Source organism: Osmerus eperlanus, chromosome 12, assembly GCF_963692335.1.
Source record: "Osmerus eperlanus chromosome 12, fOsmEpe2.1, whole genome shotgun sequence".
NCBI lineage: Eukaryota > Metazoa > Chordata > Actinopteri > Osmeriformes > Osmeridae > Osmerus > Osmerus eperlanus.
In genome coordinates this window covers 653,260-677,088 of record NC_085029.1, presented here as the reverse complement: position 1 = coordinate 677,088, position 23,829 = coordinate 653,260, and the positions used below count along the sequence as shown (strand labels likewise).

At 41.6% G+C, this 23,829-nt stretch overlaps 1 protein-coding gene across 1 annotated transcript in view; it reads right to left on the bottom strand.

Annotated features, from left to right (window-relative positions):
* Positions 1-19,117: 19,117 nt before the first annotated feature.
* Positions 19,118-23,829, bottom strand: part of svild (supervillin d) — a 147,925-nt gene continuing 143,213 nt past the window's right edge. The window contains exon 29 of the mRNA XM_062475125.1: positions 19,118-19,527. Coding sequence (XP_062331109.1) covers positions 19,441-19,527 — 87 coding nt within the window. The 3' untranslated portion in view covers positions 19,118-19,440. The remainder of the gene's footprint in view (positions 19,528-23,829) is intronic.

The following is a 23,829-nucleotide window of genomic DNA, read 5'->3' as shown; positions in this document are numbered from 1 at the left end:
ACAGTCGTGCAAGGGATTTCAGTTGTTGTGTTCGTTCAGTTAGATGTTTGTAATGTTATTGTTTGTTAGTTAATATAATCTTGTTGGTCACCCTGATTGTGCATGTTGTGTAGTTTAATGGGACCAGAGAGTCGGCTGCTGTACTGTCACAGGCTATTCTCGCAAGGAGCTGAATGAGTGCTGCCCTAGCCCAGTTGCCCACATGACTATTGTTTGTTGTGCATTGACTAAGAGTCTGGAAGGAGATCAACTCAAGAAGAGTTTCAGTATCCTATAAAAAGTTAATAATCATCCCTTACTAATCATAAAATCTCAGCAGTTGGTGTGTAGCAGAGCGGCTAGAGAGACTGACTAGTAACCTTATGCTCATGAGTTCAAATCCCCGTTCAGCCTATTATTGTTGGCCAAACATGAAGTAGTTTTGCTCTCTTGTTGTCCAAGTCTCGATCTTCTACAGTGTACATGTTTATAATATTTTGCCATTTTGCGGAGGAACCCGCATCGCTGCTTGCAGCTATATTTTTTATTTGTTTTTGTATTGGGTAAAATTGGGTAAACACAACGATGGTTCGTTAAGGAACCTTTGGGTCATGTGACCCGAAGGCAGCACAAGGGTTAAGCTCCATAGGTATGGCATTGTAAAACTATCAGTGATGAAACAAACAATAAAGATTTGTAAAATGGAAGGCTTGAGTGTTTGAAAATCCATCTTTCAAAAAGTTGCTTTGGCAGGGAAACTACACAAATTAAAATGTTAATTATATAACATTGTTTTTGCCAGTGGGTGCTGCAGTGTCAATCTCAGCAGACAGTATTGTAGTTATTAAGAGGAATAACTTACAATAAGACACATGCAACCTGGAAAACTTATATATATATAACTCCTTAAAAATACATGCTCCTAACACCTTACATTTACATGTATTCATTTAGCAGACGCTTTTATCAAAAGCGACTTCCAAGAGAGAGCTTTACAAAAGTGCATAGGTCAATGATCCTAAACAACGAGCCCCAAAAACATTGCGGATAGCCAAAACATGAAGTATACATTGTGAAAAGAAAGTAAGTGCCAATAGGAAGAATCATAAGAGCATGTAGTTAAACAAATTACAAATTAAACAACATGAACCTCAAAAGTGCGAGAGTGTACCTGTAGGAAAGCAAGCAACAATAATATAATTTACAGCGAAAACAAGCAGTTAAATCAGTTAAAAACGTACCAACAAGTCACTCAATAAGTGTCATTGTGTTCCTGGAGAAAATAACCTAACATCGGATCCAACAAATCTTTCTTAAGTACCGTTGTACTCCCGGAACAAGTGCGTCTCTAGCCTTTTCTTGAAGGTGGGGAGACAGTCAGTGTCTCTGATGGAGGTGGGGAGATGATTCCACCATTGGGGGGCCAGACAGGAGAAGAGCTTGGGTTGGAAGCAAGCGCTCTTGAGAGGTGGGACCACCAGACAGTTGTCAGAAGAATACCGAAGGTGGTGGATGGGGGTGTAAGGCTGGAGGAGAGACTGGATGTAGGCATGTGCAGTCCCGTTCACTGCTCGGAAGGTCAGTACCAGGGTCTTGAAGCTGATACGGGCCGTGATGGGTAGCCAGTGAAGGGAGATGAGGAGCGGGGTAACATGAGAGTGTCTGGGTAGGTTGAAGACCAGGCGAGAAGCGAGTTGCAGTAGTCCAACTTGAGTCCTGGCAGAGGATGAGGGGGTCACCGTCGCAGATCCCAGGGTGATTGAGAAATCGTGGGAGATGGAGGGTTTGGCCGGGATGATGAGAAGTTCTGTTTTGGCGAGATTCAGCTGGAGGTGGTGCTTGGTCATCTAGGCGGAGATGTCTGTGAGGCAGGCCTCGATTCTGGCTGAAATCCCCGGATCAGTCGGGGGGAACGACAGGTACAGCTGTGTGTCGTCAGCGTAGCAGTGGTAGGAGAAGCCATGGGAGGTGATGATTGGTCCAAGTGAGGTGGTGTACAGGGAGAAGAGGAGGGGTCGAAGGACAGAGCCCTGTGGGACACCAGTGTAGAGCTGGCGGGGGGCTGACACTTTGCCTCCCCAGGAGAACTGGTCGGACCTTCCCGACAGGTAGGATGTGATCCACTTAAGTGCAGTGCCAGAGATGCCCATCTCAGAAAGTCGAGTGAGCAGAATCTGATGGTTGACCTTATCAAATGCTGCAGATAGGTCCAGCAGGATGATGACGGATGACCTTGAAGCAGCTCTGGCAGACTGGAGGGCAGTAGTGACTGACAGGAGGGCAGTTTCTGTGGAGCAGCCAGTCTTGAAGCCTGATTGGTGGGGTCTAGGTCTCAGGTGGCTTAGCAGTTAGGGAATCGGGCTAGTAATCAGAAGGTTGCCGGCACTTCACCCTACTTGCCTCGGGGGAATGTCCCTGTACTTACTGTAAGTCGCTCTGGATAAGAGCGTCTGCTAAATGACAAAAAAAAAAGAAATGTCTAGTAGGTTGTTCTGAGAGAGAAAGTTTGACAGTTGGTTAGATACAGCACGTTATAGGGTGAGTAGGAAAGATAGGTTCAGGGAACCTATCTTTCAACAACTCACAACAACAACTTTCAACAATCAACAACTTTCTTCTCAAAGAAGGAGGAGAAGTAATCTGCTGACAGGGAGGAGGGGGGGGCGGGGGAGGGGGGTTAAGGAGGGTGGAGAAGGTAGAGAAAAGTTTGTGAGGGTTTGAGGCAGAGTTAACTTGATATTTGTCATGCTACCTGATTACATGCACTTTTATATACTTCCTTGCTTAACTTTGTATTGCAGTTACATTTTGGCATAATGTAACCGTCATAGACCATGGAGGAAACAAAGCTTTCCGAAGCAACAAGCTATTTGAAAAAAAGTATCGCTTTTTCGAAGCGTTTGATACATCTTCTCCATAGGGACATCTGCTGGTCAATTCATGGTATGGCGATTGTATCGAGAGATTGAAGGAATCGAGTGACTTCAAGTCCTTGAGACGTTAAGTCTCACAATTGTCACTCATTTGATAAATAAAGGTTATGTGACAAATGTTTCGACGTGCAAGTGTCAAAAATATGTTATCATATATCTTGTTGTATTATAAACAATGTAACGTCTTTGGTACTTTACATTCATAACATTTATTTTTAGGTTCTGATAGCATTATTCACATTTTTTGTTAGGTTGAGTATGGCCTCGTGGTAAGAGCGCTGCCCCTCACTCTAAGATAGTGAGACCTAAACCTCTGATCTTGTTTTAGTGGAAGTATATGCCAAATAAATAAATTATGACTTGATAATGTAGAATAGCGGCTAAGGTTTTGGAACATGCTTTTGAAACCGTGAAAGGGATGGCCACATTTGAAGGCTGGCAAAACTAGAGAAAGATGTATGTGCTTCTGTACACCTACTCTCTCACATCTCTGTATCTAGCTCTGTCTATCTAGCTCTGGCAATATATCTGTATCTCTGGCTCTGTCAATGAATGTATTATATAGCGTCCGTAAATATGTATCCTCTCTATAACCTATGAATATTAGTGATTTCTGATGTCTTAAGCATTTGAATAAAACGCAGTTTGTCTCAAACCTATTAGACTGACAGTCAGCTGCTCGTGTGACGTCCGAAGCTTCGACGGGTGATCACGTGTTTTTTGCCAATTTGAAGCCACGCTCGACACTTTTGTATCGGTACCCATTGCTTCGAAAGGTCGATACCGCTTCATGAGCACGGCTTCGAGCGTAACATCTCTACTTATTTCTTTGTTTTGATGCAGTTTCAACTTCAGGCTGTCAGAAAGCCTATCACCATTACCTCTTGCAAAGGAAATGAGAAGAGAACCCTGTTTCATTCTACACTTCACTCTTAGTATTTTGAAGTGTAAATGAGGAGCAAAAAATTTATGCTTTTTAATCGATGCAATCTTCATAAATAATAAGCATGCATACTTATTTAAAATATTCAGAAATATCAGTTATAAAATGTAAGTACACTCATGAAAATGTACTGAATGTTTGATATTAGTTTAAACAATTGGTTTGGAGGTGATATACGGTGTATATATACCGTATTTCTTGATTAAACACCGCCCTCAATTAAATGCTTCACCAAAAAAAAAAAACGGTTATTTAATTGGTTAAATTAAAACACAGTATTTATTACACAAGTAAATCACGAGTGTACCCTATAATATAAAATGTAATTTGCCACTCAAGAATTCGCCTTTCATCAACCCCAAGTTCGCGTGCTACAGACCTGTTGCTGCTGGTGAGTGCTTTCTACACAGCTTTCTGTTTGAAAGCTAAAGTGTAACGTTTCGGCATGCTGCTTCAGATTTATACACAATGTAGAACATTTGTATTTGAGACAGTTAAAGTACTACACACGCACACAATTGATAGCCAATGAGAAAGGGAGTTGCAGCCGCACTCATATTGAAATTGTCGTCGTCATCTGCCGCTTGTCTGGGGGTCGGGTCGCGGGAGCAGCAACCTAAGCAGGGAGGCCCAGACTTCCCTCTCCCCGGCCACTTCCACCAGCTCTTCCTGGGGGACCCCGAAGCGTTCCCAGGCCAGCTGAGAGACATGGTCCCTTCAGCGTGTTCTGGGTCTTCCCCAGGGCATCTTCCCAGTGGGACGTGCCCAGAACACCTCACCAGGGAGGCGTCCAGGAGGCATCCTTATCAGATGCCCAAGCCACCTCAACTGGCTCCTGTCGACGCGGAGGAGCAGCGGTTCTACTCTGAGCCCCTCCCGGATGACCGACCGAGCTTCTCACCCTATCTCTAAGGGAGAGCCCGGATACCCTGCGGAGAAAACTCATTTCGGCCACTTGTATTCGCGATCTCGTTCTTTTGGTCACTACCCACAGTTCGTGACCATAGGTGAGGGTAGGAACGTAGATCGACTGGTAAATAGAGAGCTTCGCCTTTTGACTCAGCTCCTTCTTCACCACGACGGACCGATGCAGAGCCTGCATCACTGCGGACGCCGCACCGATCCGCCTGTCGATCTCGCGCTCCATTCTTCCCTCACTCGTGAACAAGATCCCGAGATACTTGAACTCCTCCGCTTGGGTCAAGATCTCCTCCCCGACCCGAAGATTGCACTCCACCCTTTTCCGGTCAATAACCATGGCCTCAGATTTGGAGGTGCTGATTCCCATCCCAGCCGCTTCGCATTCAGTTGCGAACCGCTCCAGTGAGAGCTGAAGGTCACGGCCCGATGAAGCCATCAGGACCACATCATCCGAAAAAGCAGCGACCCGATCCTGATGTCACCAAACCGGACTCCCTCAACGCCCTGGCTGCGCCTAGAAATTCTGTCCATATAAGTTATGGATAGAATCGGTGACAAAGGGCAGCCCTGGCGGAGTCCAACCCTCACCAGGAACAAGTTCGACTTATTGCCGGCAATGCGGACCAAACTCTGGCACCGGTCGTACAGGGACCGGACAGCCCCGATCAGGGAATCCGGTACCCCGTACTCCCGGAGCACCCCCCACATGAGCCCCCGAGGCACACGGTCGAACGCCTTTTCCAAATCCACAAAACATGTGTATACTGGTTGGGCGAACTCCCATGCACCCTCCAGGACCCTGCCGAGGGTGTAGAGCTGGTCCACAGTTCCACGGCCAGGACGAAAACCACATTGCTCCTCCTGAATCCGAAGTTCGACAATCCGACGGACCCTCCTCTCCAGAAACCCTGAATAGACTTTCCCAGGGAGGCCGAGGAGTGTGATCCCCCTAAAGTTGGAGCACACCCTCTGGTCCCCCTTTTTAAAGAGGGGAACCACCACCCCCCGGTCTGCCAGTCCAGAGGCACTGTCCCCGATGTCCACACGATGTTGCAGAGTCGTGTCAACCAAGACAGCCCTACAACATCCAGAGCCTTAAGGAACTCCGGGCAGACCTCATCCACCCCAGGGGCCCTGCCACCGCGGAGCTTTTTAACCACCTCGGCGACCTCAGCCCCAGAGATAGAAGGGCCCCCCCAATGTCCCCAGACTCTGCCTCCACGTTGGAAAGCGTGTTGGTGGTATTAAGGTATTAATTCCTAAATATTCCGTCCACCGATCCAGGACGTCCCCCGTCGAGGTCAGCAGCGCACCATCCCCACCATATACAGTGTTGAGAGTGCACTGCTTCCCCCTCCTGAGTCGCCGGATGGTGGTCCAGAACCTTTTCGAAGCTGCATTCCGCTTGGCCTGCCGGTACACATCAGCTGCCTCTGGAGTCCTACCAGCCAATAAAGTCCGACAGGCCTCCTTCTTCTGCTTGATGGCATCCCTCACCTCCGGCGTCCACCACCGGGGTCGATGGTTACCGCCGCGACATGCACCGACCACCTTGCGGCCGCAGCTCCGGTCAGCCGCCTCAACAATGGAAGCCCGGAACATGGCCCATTCGGACTCAACAGTCATGATCGAAGCTCTCCCGGAGGTGGGAGTTGAAGCTCCTTCTGACAGGGGATTTTGCAGCCGTTCCCAGCAGACCCTCACATTACGTTTGGGCCTGCCAGGCCTGAACGGCGTCCTCCCCCACCATCGTAGCCTCACCACCAGGTGGTGATCAGTTGACAGCTCCGCCCCTCTCCTCACCCGAGTGTCCAAGACATTCGGCCTCAGGTCCGATGACACGACTACAAAGTCGATCATCGAACTGAGACCTCGGGTGTCCTGGTGCCAAGTGCACATATGGACACCCTTATGCTTGAACATGGTGTTCGTTATGGACAAGCCGTGTCTAGCACAGAAGTCCAACAACAAAACACCGCTCGGGTTCAGATTGGGGGGGCCGTTCCTCCCAATCACGCCCCTCCAGGTCTCACTGTCATTGCCCACATGAGCATTGAAGTCCCCCAGGAGGACGAGGGGCGCTCCTCCCATCTCCGGGAGGAGCGCTTTCCAGCACCCCCCCCCCCCCACAGACTCCAAAAGAGGGTGGGTACTCTGAGCTGCCGTTTGGTGCGTAAGCACAAACAACAGTGAGGACCCGTCGAGAAGGAGGCTACCCGTCGAGAGGGAGGCTACCCTCTCGTCCACTGGGGTGAACCCCAACATACAGGCACCGAATCGAGGGGAAACAAGTTTTCCCACCCCAGCTCGACGCCTCTCACCAAGGGCAACTCCAGAGTGGAAGAGAGTCCAGCCCCTCTCAAGGAGACTGGTTCCAGAGCCGATGCTATGCGTCGAGGCCGACAATATTTAGCCGGAACCTTTCTACCTCGCGCACCAGCTCAGGCTCCTTTCCCGCCAGCGAGGTGACGTTCCACGTCCCTAGAGCTAGCTTCTGCAGCCGAGGATCGGACCGCCAAGGCCCCCGCCTTCGGCCGTCTCCTGTTTCACACTGCACCCGACCCCCATGACCCCTCCTGTAAGTGGTGAGCCCATTGGAAGGGGGTCCCACGTTGCTTCTTCGGGCTGAGCCCGGCCGGGCCCCATGGGAAAAGGCCCGGCCACCAGGCACTCGCTATCGGGCCCCATCCCCAGGCCTGGCTCCATGGGGGGACCCCGGTGACCCGCGTCCGGGCAAGGGCAACTGGTAACCATTGTTGTGTTTCTTCATGGTAGGTTTTTTGAGCCACGTTTTGTCTGGTCTTTCACCTGGAACCTGTTTGCCCTGGGTGACCCTACCAGGGGCATAAAGCCCCCGACAACATAGCTTCCAGGATCATTAGGACACGCAAACCCCTCCACTGCGGTAAGGTGGTGACTCAGGGAGGGATACTGAAATTGTACTCCTGACTAAATGTGCGGCTTCAATTTTACACTAGTCGTCCGAAGCTTCGCCGAGAGATCACAGGTTTTTTTCCCATTTGAAGCCATACTAGACACATTTGTATCGGTACCCATTGCTTCAAAAGGTCGATACCGCTTTGTGAGCACGGCTTCGAGCATAACATCACTAGGCCCTAACCCCCCCCCCCCACTCCCCGTAACACTTACAAACTGAAAATATTCCCCCAAAAACATAAATAAGGTTGAAATGTATTTCTGAATATAACAAGTTTACTGGAAGTGATCATTGTGTCAGGAACAACGTCCCTGCCTGAAGACTTTGGGGTCATGTCATGTGACTGGCTATCTGCGCTGTAAGTAGGTGTAAAGGAAGAATTCTAGTGGCACTGTGTAGATCTGAGTAGTCAAGAGATGTGGTTTTAACACAATTTATTTAGATTATACAATTACCCAAATTATCCCAAAACATTGTACCATACCCTGATAAAACTCTCAAAGAAAAACTTAAAATCAAATTACAGTCAAACTCCAAACAAAAGTACATTGTAATCATTTTCTCTTATTTCACAACCACATTGCATCTAATACCTTTATCAAAACTCTTAAAAAACCTCTAGATTTTACTATTTTGATTTAAAACGTCTTCCCATATACCTCTTCAAAGCATATGCATAGTTCCCTTTTCAGAACATCAAAGTGTTTAAACCAATCATCTCTTCACATCCACAAAACGTTCTCTTGTTTCATTAAATCCATGTTCGCACACTTAAAACTGCTCTTAGAATTGGTAATTCATGCTAGAATTACGCTACGACTCGCAATCACATCAATCAAACAATGCCCCTAAGACAAAAGAAAATATAAACTCTCCCTTTTTCTTTTTAAACCTTTAAATTCACAATTTAACAAACCCGTAAAACAAAACCTTATTCTTTAACTCCTCAAAAGTTTTATCAAAGCATGTAATGTATACACCTTTGAATATTCCTATATTTACCAGCTATCTCAATTACTCTTTGTTAGTACTCAATGAATCAACTCAAATAAATATCTATCAGCGCGCTCTGGAACAAAGCAAAAACTATTTTCTCTCTCTTTTAAACAACACAGATGGTTGGCGTTTACCATCTATTCACTTAAGTTTGCTAAAGTATAACTTTTCCAATCCAATTAGAACTAATTTATGAACCAGGGTCCAATTTCTGCATTTTTATGGATACCATCACACACCACAGATTTTCCGCTCGTAAATACAAGTTCTGGTCTGAAAGGCTTCTACCTCCCTGTTTGGCTAGGAATTAGAACAAATGTTAATCATACATTCGTAAACCACCAAACTTCGAATTCATCTAAACGGACACATCTTTCACCATTAATACTCACATAATTATGCAGAATTACACCCTCTGGGATCACCTTTGTAAAACTCAACGTAACGGGACTCATTTAAAATGTCCTCAAACAAACAAAACCTTGTTAGCAAATGTCTCAAAATACTCATCACCCAACGTATTTCCAAAATAACCAAATTAATATGTAAAATTCGCTCCAAATGTATCTATTTCTCTAAATTTTCGTCTTAGTCAATTTCTCAATTTCCATCTGCGCATGTGTCATGCGGTTACTCATCCTGGATCTCAAATATCAAGCTGCAATTCCTTTACTAGCCTGTACCCGCCTGTCGGTCTGTTAGTTTGTTAGCCAATGTCGTTGCCATAGTTGCAAATTCAACTTCCTGGACTCTCCTTTGTCTCAGGACAAAGCAAAATGCACTTCCTCCACGTTTTCACCATTAGCCATTAGCCACTGCCTGGATTTTCTTTACAATTACAACCTTTACAATTCTATCAACCATTAGTACTATTTTAATTCCAACATAACATAAAAATTAGGCTCCGAAATCTACATATGCACCTAATATCACTCGTCAGAGAATGACAGTTTACCCATGTATTAGCATTCTGGTTGGACAAAGCTTCAACTTCAAGTCCATTTAAATAGGTAAATATGAATACCACCAAACCCAACACATTTCAACAAATCATCTCAGCAGCAATAAACACACATATGTAGCACCTTTGCCCTTAACAACAATCGCAATTCAGTCTCTCGAACTAGTTCCCCTTGTATACACTTCAGTCCCTCGGACTGGCTCAATCTTTCTAATCACTTCTTCATAACCATTTACATATTTCTTTAAACAACAGTAACATCTGTGAACTCCCACAAAATAAAAAATAAAAACCATCGAACATTTCCAGATAAACAAAAATATTCCTTAAACAACATAACATTTCCGTTTGAACACATAACTTTCTATAAAAGTTTCAATAACCCCGGGATTGTAATTCTTAAAATGAATACCGCTTTTGTTGCCAAAACTGGCCTTTTACCAATTATCCTACCCAAAAACTAAATTTCCAGCGCATTATTCAATAACGAATCAAGCTCATAATATAGAAAATTGGTCTGTACATAATTTCCAAATCAAGAGTATGGCAACTCACAATATTTTCTTAAGTTTGACAAAGAAACAGAAACACACATCTGTTTTCCAACCAATATATTTCTCAATTCAACGTCAAATTCTTTCTAAAATGAGTGTTTTTTGTTTTTTTGCACTCATTGGCGGGTGTGGGCAACTGCACGCAGAATGAGCTTCAATGAAAGAATCAACTTCCGCTAGGCTCAAGCGCATGCGCCTCTTTTCAAGTGGAGAATTCAGTCAAAGAATTAACATTAGCATTTTTAAAACAGAATGTCTCCGTCTTCAAAAACAAATGCCTTCTGGCGGTAATCAGACCGATGTAAAGTCTAACATCAAATATATAACGGTTAACACAAAGTTGTAAAACAATATAACAAGTCAATCGTCTCTCCTCTACCAACAGTGTCATAACCGATAAACATTGTACGCCACCAGTTCGGAACTCAACTTCCTGTCACGAACCCCTCTGATTTGCGAGAGTTCGCTCACAATTTCCAGAAAACTTTCAACAGTGATGACACATCTCCGGACATTCACGTACATTTTGCTCAAATTCCCACAATTAAAGCACACATTTTGGATTGACCTAGCAATTCGTGTTGGCCTACATGTTTTTCAACAGCATGTCAACACGCTCTGCATCAGCTTTGACCATAGCCCACAACACCATTTATTCCAAACACAACAGGGACTCAAACCCTTTGTACCGGAGAGGACTTTAACCTCTCCTTCTTTGAAACACAATGGCAATTGCAAGTCAAAGCACAAGCTTCAATCTTTGCGGGAATCCAAAGCAAATCTATAAAGATGGCAGATGTCAGAAGATATCTGACCTATCTCCATCCAATCAGAAAAAGCTCTCCAATCAGGCTAAAATCTATTATTTTCTCCACTTAAAAAAATCGTGTATCTATTTCTCTCCACGAACCTATTTCGCAATACAATAAGGTCCTTAAAACAAAACGACTCCACACTCGAAAATCCACATTTATCAATCCATATTTGCATTTGCAATAAACTATCGTTACCATACTTTTGTTTCATGTAATCGATGTTTGGACAGGTCAATTCTGCCTCCAGACCATTCATTTTTAGAATTACAATCCATAAACAATAACCAACGACGGAAAATAAAGACACAATTACCCCTTTTCTTTTCTAAAAACAATTAAATTCCGACTTCTCAACTTTCAATGAAAATAACTGCACAATCACAAATTACAAATATTCAAACCGAAAATTAATTAAAATTTTGATTTTTGTAATTTGTATATAGCTTGAATAGTAGACACCATTAGTTACTCATACTTCTTTTAACTTCAAAAAACATAACTTGCAATTAAAACAAAAAATGAACACGCGTGTAAAAAACTCAAACCTTTGTTTTGAAAATCCCTCAGGATACATCCTAAATTTTTTTTTTTTTAATTCTCCACCTTCAGGGACTCAAACCCTTTGTAAACACTCTCACTCACACGGCTGATTACCTCACTAGTATACTTTTCTCTCGGGACTTAGAATCAAGTTTAGGCCGTTAATAAATTAGAACTGCACCAATGCCAATACAATTTCTCAAACTATCACTAACCCAACATATTCTAATCTTATAGGGTCTCCAAAAGACACATAACACGATATAACATGTGAATTTATCTCCCTCTATGTGTTTGTTCGTCAACAACACTACCTCTATGTGTGTCCGTCGACACACTTCTGCAGACATTTTTTTACGACTTTCACGTAAAAGATAGGTTCAACAACCTTACCTTATTAATTCGTACGACTTTACACGTACAAGATAGGTTCAACAACCTTACCTTATTAATTCGTACGACTTTACACGTACAGGACAGTTTTACCTCTGCCCAATTACTTACTTAACCGAATTATTGACAATAGCCTAAAAAAAACACACACATTTAGACAATTCAATATCACACAGTGACCAAAAGAATATTTCACCGGTTCCTTTGAAGATCCCGCGTCAGCCACAAAACGTTCAACGGGCGCTCCCCCTGGCCCTGCTGTCTCACGCATGGCGGAAGGAAAGGCGGCTTTTTGCCGGAAGATCAATTCGCCGAGGGGAGCCGCCTGCCGAATGCCGTAGACCAATCGAGGATCCCCGTACTCGGCCACCAAATGTAAAGGAATAATTCTAATGGTACTGTGTAGATCTGAGTAGTCAAGAGATGTGGTTTTAACACAATTTATTTAGATTATACAATTACGTAATATTAAACAAAGCTTTGCTGATCAGTCATAACGAAGGAGGTGCTAGCCACAGGTCGTTCGCCAGAGTGATAAAGAACAACCCTAAAACCCTGCCTTATATAAACTTTAGATCAAATGGTTCCTCTGATGGTCAATCCATCTATGTATCAAACTCTGTGATTGGTCAGCACTGCTCAGTGACAGTTTGACTTCATACCAAGTGTCCCACAGTTCTTTGATGTGGCATCTCTCCCCAAACCAGTAGATAGTAAAACCACAGGAGTTCACCAGTCAAATGGTCAACTGTCCTTTGTGTGGGCAACTTCAAACAAGTATTTAACCTGTTTACGCTCCTGTTTCGCCCGCGAGACAAAAATGCTGCCTCCCCCTTCCTCAGTTACGACGCACTAAATTCTAAAAAATATATTTTTTAGACGCTACACATGTTATACATCGTTGGAAAGCTACGATTCTTGTGCTTCCATTGAAATAAACCAATTCAAGATCAAGTCGCAATAGCAAGCAAAGTCAACGTCTTTTTCCGGTGAACATTCCTTCAACAATGCCAAAGAAAAAAGTTGTACTCACCCTAAGTTGTTCAAATAGGTCCAGGTGTGCAAATCATGCCATCAAAACTTGATCTGCGTAAGTCCCAAGGGTTCAAAGTATCTAACCATGTAAAGTAATTCGTCCAAATACAATGTTTTACGTTCATGAATAGCCATTATCCTTTGTTTCATTATGCAAGTTAGCCGACGGAAGAAACAACTTGTTCACATAAAAGTGTTATTTTCTCCGATTTATCAACGGAGTATTTACAAAATGAAGGTCTCAAAATGTCCGTTGAACCCTCCCCTTTTGATTGACACCTTGTTCGACCCAATAGGAGCTTCCATGCCCCGTTGACAGCCCTCTAAAGCCAACTAGGTCTGTGCGTCCTGCCCCCCGCCCCCCCCCCCCCCCCCACACTGGTTCTAAACAAATTTCTCGAACTGGCTTCGACTGGCTCTGAAATTAGCTCGTTAGCCTTGTAGCTGACAGCTAGCTGAAAATGCCAATACCTCATTTGTATGCGTCTGTGGAGCCTTCAAAATAACAGTCGATTGCGCAATATGGTTGACAGAATCAGTGTTCTTTGTGCGCCAATCCTTGGAATCAGATAAAGCACTCCAATGTGTTCATGCTTCAGTTTTTGTGTTTCAGTATTACTAATTAGGGATTTAGCTATTATATATGATATTTCTAAGTACCAGAGATGGGCCAGAGATAACAATTATGAAAAATAATACCTTTTTATTTGACCTTGACCTTGGTTACAAAGGGTCATTTTGGAGTCTCCAAAAGACCCTTTTAGAAAATTCCTGGATGTACTCTTATAAAAACATGTGTCAAATATGAATATATTGTGGTATTATGTTTGACTTTTGATTTGAATTGGGTAAGGCTTCAACCTGTGGTCCAATTTAGTCTTCCAGATAATACCTACCACCTCTAGGCCTATTCAGGCCTCTGTTTTCAAAACAAAATCTAGGCGGAAATAGAAATTTTCACTTTCCTTGTGTTCAAGCTTCTATTACTCAACACTAGAAGGACTGACAGGGGTCCTGACAACAGGGGACATAACTTCAGAGTGTCAGCTTTCAAAAGAGATCATTTACATGCATGTACTCCAAATGGTTCAAGAACAGCTTCCAATTTACTTTGGGTATGCTGTTTAGGCGTTTTCAGGCAAATTTAACAGGAACATGAAAAGGTTAATTAACCCCACCCAATGCAACAGGAAGGGTCAGAGCAGCTTGATCAGTTAAACTGCTCCCTCAGATCACAATAACAATACAGTTGAATCCACATTGTCTCCAGACCAGCTGTCTCATCCTCCCCAGGTGTCATAAACTGCAAATGGCATCTCTACCAAATGGAGTTGATTCTTCTTAACCAACTTTAGACTTCCATTAAAACACATTCCTCATATATGAAACACACACATTATAACTGTATTCCAAATTTCCACGACAGTAGGGAAAACTGCCTTTCGCTTATCCACTCCAATCTTTCGGATATTGGATGGCATCAATTGCTCTACAGTACTTATGATCATCATTTGATACCCCTCTCGTGGTTTATTGCTTTAATAATCTCTCAGTCTCACCACAATATTAGCTCAACAGTGCAAATACAGGGAAAACCAAACTGACAAAGTATTAGCTATCTGGTGGGTAGCTATACTGTAGTTTGCTACCAGCTGGTACATCCTACACTTGGATGAACCAGATTTTCAGCTACAGAGGAGCACATCCTAGCAGCCATAATGTACCATTTCGCTCACCTGGGCTGGAGAGAAGGTGGCTGTGCTCCGTTTTGCTCCTAGCTTCAGACCTTAGACCCTTAGAGTGGTAAGTAACTTGTACAGCTGAACTAACTAGCCCACTGCTCTGTGGGATTGCTAGAGCTAACCTAGCCTGGTCCTAACCAGACTCTCGTACATTTCATTTGTACAGAGAGTCTGGGATCGCTCCATTGACAAGCGTTGACTCCCTTGTAGGCGGGTACTCTGTTGAAGTTCAAAACTATTGGATCTGCCCAGAGCCACTCTGGATCTGCCATAACCAATTGCTAGTGTTCGCCTTAGCCAACGCCTTCACCACTACTGTAACGGAGCTAGCTGCCGTAGCTGGAAAATCAAACTTTTCCCGAACCACGTGGGGAGGAGGGCCACAACATCATGGCCACCAACAAAACTCAGCAAAACTTGTTCTTGCTCCGGCTTTAGTTTATGGATATTCGGCAGCGTTGCCACAATGGACTGAATGGCTTCGCTCGCATCTTTCTCCGCCGCCATTACGGAACTACAACACAAACTAGCGCACAACATCAACGTCATCGTTCTCAGCCACTCCCTCTGTTCGCTGATTGGACTGGTAGAAAGTTAACCTGAGACATCTGACTTACGTACCTCATGCCCAGACGCAGTACAGAAGCAAAATCAAAATCGAGCGGAAGTACGTAGGAGGGCAGAGCCAGGCTAGAGCTAACCAGTACGAAGGGTGAAAATACAGGCTTTTGATATCACAGCCTGGAAACATAGCTAGCTACATAATGTTAACACCCTGGCCTGTACAGTGGCATTTCTGCAACTGTCTATTTGCAGTTTTAGTGTTGATGTTCTGATGTTCAACTGTAGGTAATGACGCGCAGGTTTGTGACGTTGTGACGTTAGTGACTGTGGCTAACTAGTTAACCACCATTACTTTTCACTTTTCCCCCAAAAAATGTAAATCCTGCCTAAACCGTAAAATGGTACCTTACAGCAGATGCTTTTGGGGAACAAGACACACATTTTGGCCGCATTTAAACTACATGGCCTACTTAGATCTATGTGATCCAATTGCAATTTCTTCCTCCCAAGTGGCACAGATCGGCTATGACCCATGCAAGTGTAAGCAGGAAAAAAGTGCATGGATTCTGATATACCAGTTCCAGGCCTCATTCATATGTGGAAATAAATCGGATATGAATCGGATATGTGCATTTAAGCCATGTAAGGGGATAAATCGGATATTCCCCTGTCAAAGCGAGTCGTACGTTATTGAAAATGCATCATCACATCATCTAGCGACTTTAGAGAGCCAATAGCAACTTTTGGTGAGATTTTTCAACACTATTCACTAGGGCTGTCCCCACTCAGTCGACTTGTTGATTTTCTGGTCGATATGCTCTTGGTCGATTAAGATTATTTAAGACAAATAAAGCAAATCTAAAAATATATAATTTAAAAGAAAAGGTGTTACTGTTTTCCCTTTCGTTAATCTGCGCTTTGTTTTGTTTTTTTTGCACACATCACGAGCACAATTGGTTGCCGTACTACAAACTCTGCCATAGCCTACTTTGTCGGTGTTATTAGTCAAAATGGCAAAGAAATCTGTGGTATGGCAGCATTTCATTAAAGTACATTTACAAAGTACCGGGTGACTCAAACGTTGAATGCAAACTCTGCCAACAACGGTTTATTTTTCATAGTTCAACGTCGAATATGATGTAGCCTACCACCTGAAAAACGTAAGTTTGCCTAGGCCTACTTCGCTCATGTTAACGCGCTGGGTTGAAAAATTAATATGCCTATTATAAGAATCACATCCAAATCGAATGACATTATCTTCTCCGGCCAAGACAACAAAATCTTTCTTTGTTGCACCTTTCCCTACTCTGTTTCTACGTAAGTTCGCATGCTGCACGTTTTCAGGCAGTGATCAGCTGCGCTCGGATGATTTGCATGTTAAATAAACAATATTTTTAATTTGTAGTACATTTGAAGAGATAATACATAATAAATAACCAATCAGGCAATTTGTATTATATCGGCATTCGGTAACAACAGGATTGGTGACACAAGACTTATTATTAGTAATTAGCTTATTTTATAGCGGCTGAATCCAGCAGCTACATTGAGTCAGATCGGGAAAATGTTTGTACATTTATGTTTGTCTAGTCAATCTCCCTTCTTACGTATGTATTTCTTTCATATTATCTCTTAAAACAGTGAGGTAAAACATCACACAAAAGTGTTTGATGAAAAACATTGTGACATTTATAGAAAAAAAAAAACGTTTCAAATTTTGATTAGTCGATTTTCAGAAGTGTGTAGTCGAGTCTTGGTCGACCAAAGAAAATCTTAGTCGGGGACAGCCCTACTATTCACTGATCACGATTCAAACTCTCCAACGTTCCAGAACCCATTATCAGCCAAGACAGTTTCTTCCATTTCTTTAAGAATATTTGCTGCAGCAAGAAAATAAGTTGCCTAACTCACCGATATGAATACACCCCATATTGTATTAATACCAAATTAAAACCTCTTCTAGACTAAACACGCTCTCAAACCAAACATTTTTGTTAGATTCCTGACGAGCGTCCAGAACTAGCTGGACGATAATAGGACCTCTTAAGCTAGTGTAAATGCAGATATCGGACATTGGTCACTTTTAAAAGATGTAAGCAGGTCGTCAAAATAGTGTCAATGAAATTCAAAAATTGAAGGACTAGTTAGGGTGCGAAATAAATACATGAATAAATATATATGAGAGAGAATATAGGTTGTGCATTTTCAAGGGCAAGCACACCCAATTACAGAACTGTAAAATTACCATTGCAGTTTGAAAACTCTTTTGGCAAAAGTAAGGCATTATAGACATATGACAAATGTTGACAAAGAAGAGAGAATTTCTGACAAAGACCCTGCTCTAGTCAGATGAGTCTAACGTGATCTTCGCTGCTCAGCTAGATGTTTTTCTCAGTCTTTAAGCAGCAGTTGTGGCAGACTACGCAGACGAGTCAGGCTTGTGACAGGATTTCTTTCAGAAGGAGCGCTACTGGACTGCATCTATGAATTGCTGGAGATATTGAAGCACAAGCTCATAGCAGACACAGATGGAATACTGCTGGTTTAAGGTTATTTTTAGCAACAGTGTGCTATCACAACTTCACTCCCCAGTTAGTCAAGTCAGAAATAAAAGATCTGCACCTTCACAGAGTCTGAAATGTCAAATGCAGAACAGTTTGTCCAGGCACTAAAGCCAGTAATGGCTATAGTAGTATCAGCATGTAATTTATTCATACCAAAGGTCAATTTGCAGCGATGCAGCAGATAGATGGCAAGATAAAAAAGAAGAAATAGTGAGTTTGAGAGATAACGTATGTGACAGAGAGCTCTAGAGATAAACCTGGGGGAAAACGACACACACTGTGTGAATGCAAGAGAAAGAGCTAGGATTGTTTTTTATAAACAACTTTTTAAAACGCTTGTTAGTGTGATTCTGCCTTTGACATCCACCCAGAGTAGGTGGATAAGTACTGAAAAAAATACGACATACGACTTAAATATAATTTTTCATTTTACCATTGCAGACATTAGCCTATCCCACAGAATAGTATTTATTGTTCGTTGACTTCGTTAGCATCGTTAGTTTGTTGTACATTTTCTAAATTTTATATTTAAAGACTGCAGCCAACCTCTTAACAATCCTGTCAAATTCGCCTAAAACGCATAAGCATACCCAAAGTCAATTTAAAGCTGTTCTTGAACAATTTGGAGGGCATGCATGGTTGTGGAGTAATAGAAGCTTGAACACAATTAAATATAAAGTTTTTATTTCCGCCTTAATTTAGTTTTGCATACAGATGCCTGAAGATGCCTTCAGGTGGGATGTATTAGCTGGAAGACACAACGGAACCACAGCATGAAGCCTTACCTAATCCAAGTCAAAAGTTGAGTATAATACCACAATAAGTTCTAATATTTTACACATTCTTTAAGGGTACATCCAGGCATCTTCTAAAAACGTGAATTCCGCCAGCGGGCCATGGATGGCTACGGCACTTGTATATGTTTATTTTATGCACCTACCCAGCAAAGCAAATTCATTTTTGTGTACACTAACATGATTCTGAAGCCTAGCATCATCCCTTACATTTGTACACAATAACTGACTGTTAATTAACTTTTGTGGTAAAAAAAACTAAACATCCACTCAATAGAATTATGCAGATAGATCAGTTTGACAGTCTCTGACAGTAGTTCTTGGCCAGGTAAACTCTCTAATTGTTTACATCCCAGGTTGAAACACTATTTTTAAGAAAATATCAAACAAACCTACAGTGAGAATTCACATTTCCTTCTAGGCTTTTCACAAAACACACCACATGAAATGTCTTCCTTTTATTTGATCACATTCATCATATAATACATACTGTATAATACATATTTATAATTCAGTGGTTACATAGTTTGAGCTATATCTGGCCAATACAAGTAAAACTGTCCATACTGAATAGGCTATTATGCATTTATGTTAAAATAAATGCATAAATCTACAAAATGTCCATCTTTGAATATACACTTTTAATGAAAGAACCAGTGAGCTTTAATGCTTAATCATATTATTGCTCTTTAAAAAAAACAAAAAAGTTAGATCAAATGGAGTTAATACAAAAAGTACTAAATATAAAAAGGTTGTCTTAACTAACTTTTAGAACAGACCCTTGCTCTTCTTCAGGTTCTTCTGTTTCCAGTTTGGCAGGGCAGAGAATTCGACACGACTCATTTCCAAAAGGTCCTGCAATAAATTAATTAGAATTCTGTCAGAACCATCCTATTATCATTTTGTAAACTTTTTATATCTACGGTGCATCCGGAAAGTATTCACAGCGCTTTTCACACATTTTGTTATGTTTATTCCTTATTCCAAAATTGATTAAAAAAATTAATCCCTCAAAGTTCTACACACAATACCCCATCAGCACAAAGTGAAAAAAAGTTTGTGTAATATTTGTAATAGATTTGCAATAATTAAGAACAAAAATATAACATTGGGCCTCATTCACCAAATGTTCTTACGAACAAATTTGTTCTCAAACCGCACTTACGCAGTTTTCAAGAAGATTCTGGCATTCACCAATGTTTTCTTATTTGAGATTTTTTCTTAGGTAAGAACAGAATTTACACACACCCAAAAGCACTCTTACGCACAATTGAGAGTTGACATGTTTGCGCAAAATAAGTAGTTATACCTTTTTTGTCCGTTCTAATTTAAAATGAAATATTTCTCTCCTTTATAATTTTCCAACTAATAATTTTCACATTTTCTTTGTTTTTATAAATACACACTACACATACACTTCTGCTCATTTGTAAAGCACTTGGAATTTCCATTGTGTATGAATTGTGCTAGTACAGTATTTTACAATCGCTATGACAATGTTTTCAATACTTTTAACAAGTTTCCTAAACTCTTGACACAGTTAGCACAACATCTGTGTGTTGGCTATACAATTAACACATTTATTGTTGCTTTGACACAAAATGCATAGAATAAACACAAATCTTAAATGCTTGAACTTCTTTTACACACAAGCTCAACCAAGACCAAAACAATCGATTTTTACTGCCCATTTTACCAATGCTTTCACACTGTATGTTGGAACAGATAACATCATGTTCAAAACCTAACTTATTGGCTAAAGCCAAAGTGAACAGCTGTTCATATTGTAAATTGAAACACAAACATATCCCCTGTATTTTATTCCATTGCTACTGAGAAACAGCTGGTTGAAGTTATGCAAATACTGCAAATACAGAGAAACACGAAGAAAGAAAGAATATGTAATGCCTGCACGAGGGAGAGGAAGACAAGTACCAGGACAAGGGAGAGGAGTGGGGCAAGGGAGAGGAGTTAGAATGTGTGGTGGTGCTCAGAGAAGGGCCAGAGCTAGGGTAACTGATGAAATATAGTAAATGGCAGTTATATTGCATATTTCTTGCAGTAATGTCCTGTTGCAACTGAAGCCTTTATTGCAGCAATTATTTTTCTGTCTTCTTTTTTTCAATACAGTAACCGTACATTCTATAAAGCTACTCTGAGATGGGTCATTCATTTTTTGTTCTGAATTTCTGCAACAAAAGAAACAAAATGCATGCATTTACTAAACCCAACAAAACAAAAATTTAAAGAAGCTTCAAAAGAAACTGCATTGAAAAACACAATCTATGATCCATATACTGTGAGACCTGACACATATACTGTATAATATAATGCAGTGTCTGTAATTTCATCTGATGTTAGTGTTTTTTTATGTGCTATGATTGATTAAATGTTCCTGTTGAAAGAGAATGTGTGTTAGTGTTTTGGTAAACATGGTGCATTTTTGTGTTATGGAAATGAGTGTTTGAGTTTAGTTTATACCATGTGTGATTTTTAGCATGAAATTAACAGTTTTGCCAATTGTGTGTGGTAGGTGTGTTGGTGCATTAAGAGTTAAGGAAACTTGTTAGATGTATTGAAAAGATTGTCATAGCGATTGTAAAAAAACTGTAAACTAGCCTTGCTTTGCCTTCAATTCAAATCAATTATGTTAACAGGGAACGTTGCCATCCAATAAGTGACTTATCACTGTATTTATAGGCCCAAAGTAGGCTTATTCCGCACACTAGGACTTCACCACACAATTGCGTATTTATTGCTGCAGCAAAATTTTGCAGATCGTTCCCTGAGGAGGGAACACATCTTCCTTGACCATACCGATTTATTTGCAGAGAGCGACGAGTAGGCTACCTGTTGGAACGCTTTAGGCTACAAAGAGCAGTCCTCATGGATATTTGTAACAGTCAACTGATGTTTTTTTGCTTAAGAATTCAGATTAAAGTTTAACCATTTATTTTTCACTTCATCAGTTCTGCGCCCTTCTCCAGATACAGCGTTCACTGCATGAGTAATTGCATTCCATGCATCGGTTTTGTTTACTGCTTTGTATCCATCGCTGACGCTACTAAATATGATGTGTCGTTTGCCGCTAACTTCTTGCAGCTGTACCTCCACTTCAGAATTACTAAAGTTTTTCTGTCTTTTGTCGAGGCCTCCACCGTTTTTACCACGTCTTTTTGAAATTTCTCTGAGTGTGCACACGGCCCTGCCATCGCATGCCCTTTTATGGGAATTAACGGGGCGTTTACCTATGCTAAATAGGAGCAACGGGGCACGAGCTTTCAACTTACGACATATTGGGATTCATCATTCTAAGACCACACCTGCAAACAATTCTGCTGTTTAAGAACATGTCATGAATCACACGTAGATTTCTCTTAGGAACTTTAGGAAAATTTAAGAAATAACTTACATTTACATTTAGTCATTTAGCAGACACTCTTATCCAGAGCGACTTACAGTAAGTACAGGGACATTCTCCCCAAGGCAAGTAGGGTGAAGTGCCTTGCCCAAGGACGAGAATCGAACCAACAACCTTCAAGATTTGGTCTGATTGGTTGTCCTTGTGTATAAAGGGAATTGTAATACATTGTTCTGTGGATTCTTCATCTCCTGAGACCTTTTCCTCAGTTCTGGCTTGTCCTACTGTTCTACTCCTTGCTCACCTCTTTCTCTTTCTCTGATTTACAATGATCATGGTAGAGTAGGTAAGATTTAAAGCCTTCATTTTGTAACATGTTTGCCTTGCAATTGTTGGAATGCTGCTTCAGCATTCCAAGTATTGTTCTTTGAATCTTTATTCAACTTCTTCATATTCTTCTTATTCTATTTCTTCCGTGGCACGTTTCAGCGCCTTCAAATCTTCAGCTATTAAAACCATTCAGCTATCAAGAAATTCAACAGTTTCAGGCCATTCCTGCTATGACTTTTCAGCTTTGTACCTCTTATGCTTGAATTAATATAAATCCATATTCATAATATTTTTAACATGGTTTTCCAATGGAGTTTTCTTTTCAAATCCTCTCAAACTTCTTTAAACTTCTTCAACTTCCAAATCCTTCTTCTTCCTCAATCTTTCAGCTAGAGCCACCATTTAAACTTTAAAATGTTGACAAAACCCTAAACTATTTTTAAATAATTCAGCTTTTTGATATCTATTCAACTCTTTTCAATATCACTGATTATGTTTCATCACTTTTTCAAACCGTTTCTGAGATTTACATGGGTGTGTACGTGAAAGCCGAGAGTGCAGACTGAAACGCTTAGAGTAGAGGGGAGCTTCGGATGTCGTTGAAAAAATATTTCTAGTTTGCCAGCATTGCCACAATTTTCGCTCTTCATGCTTCATTTTTGGATCAATAGATAGCAAATTTTGTGCTGGTCGTAGACAGTTGTCTGTTGAATCCAACAGACGTACACATTTGTTCAGAGCCCCACGAAAGCGAGACAAAGTCCAACTCTTGCCCCATAGAGACCAATGCAAATCTGGTGACAAAATCGTCAGAGAAAGCAAAAAGAACAAGATTTTTGAGTCGTATTTCTGACCGCACAGAAATATAAAGGACATCTCTGGTTTCGGCAGAGTCTTGGGTCTCGGAAAATATCCTTATTTTTTTGATTGGACGTATAGTTTTGCGTCTAGGTTAACTTGTTTGAGGTGTGGATTCTAGCTACATTTCTGTTATTCTCTGCCCTCAGCGCGTTAGCAATCATAGCTGCACCATCACCGTGGCAACGACAGACACGCACCACTCAGTCTCTCACACAGGTGATTGGTATTAGCTGATTAGTGGAGTCACAAGACAGAGTTTGATAGTATTTCAACCTTATACAATTTACAAGAGGTGACTCTGCAAAGTGCTGCTAATATCTCTTTTACTACTATTGGTAATGGAACTGTTTTATTCTAATATTTACGCCACTGTGTGTGTTTACTTGACCATGAAAAACCCGATTACTAGCAATTGTCGGTTTATGCCAATAATACGATTACTCCGTTTACATGTGTAATTAGTTATGCGATTACTCAATAAACGCGTCTACATGATTATTTTTATTAATCGTTGTATGCTCCACGGACAAAACTTGCACCATCATCCTTCTGCAACAAAGTGTCGCCGTGTCTTCCTGTATCGGCCCTACTGCTGTATGTTTCAT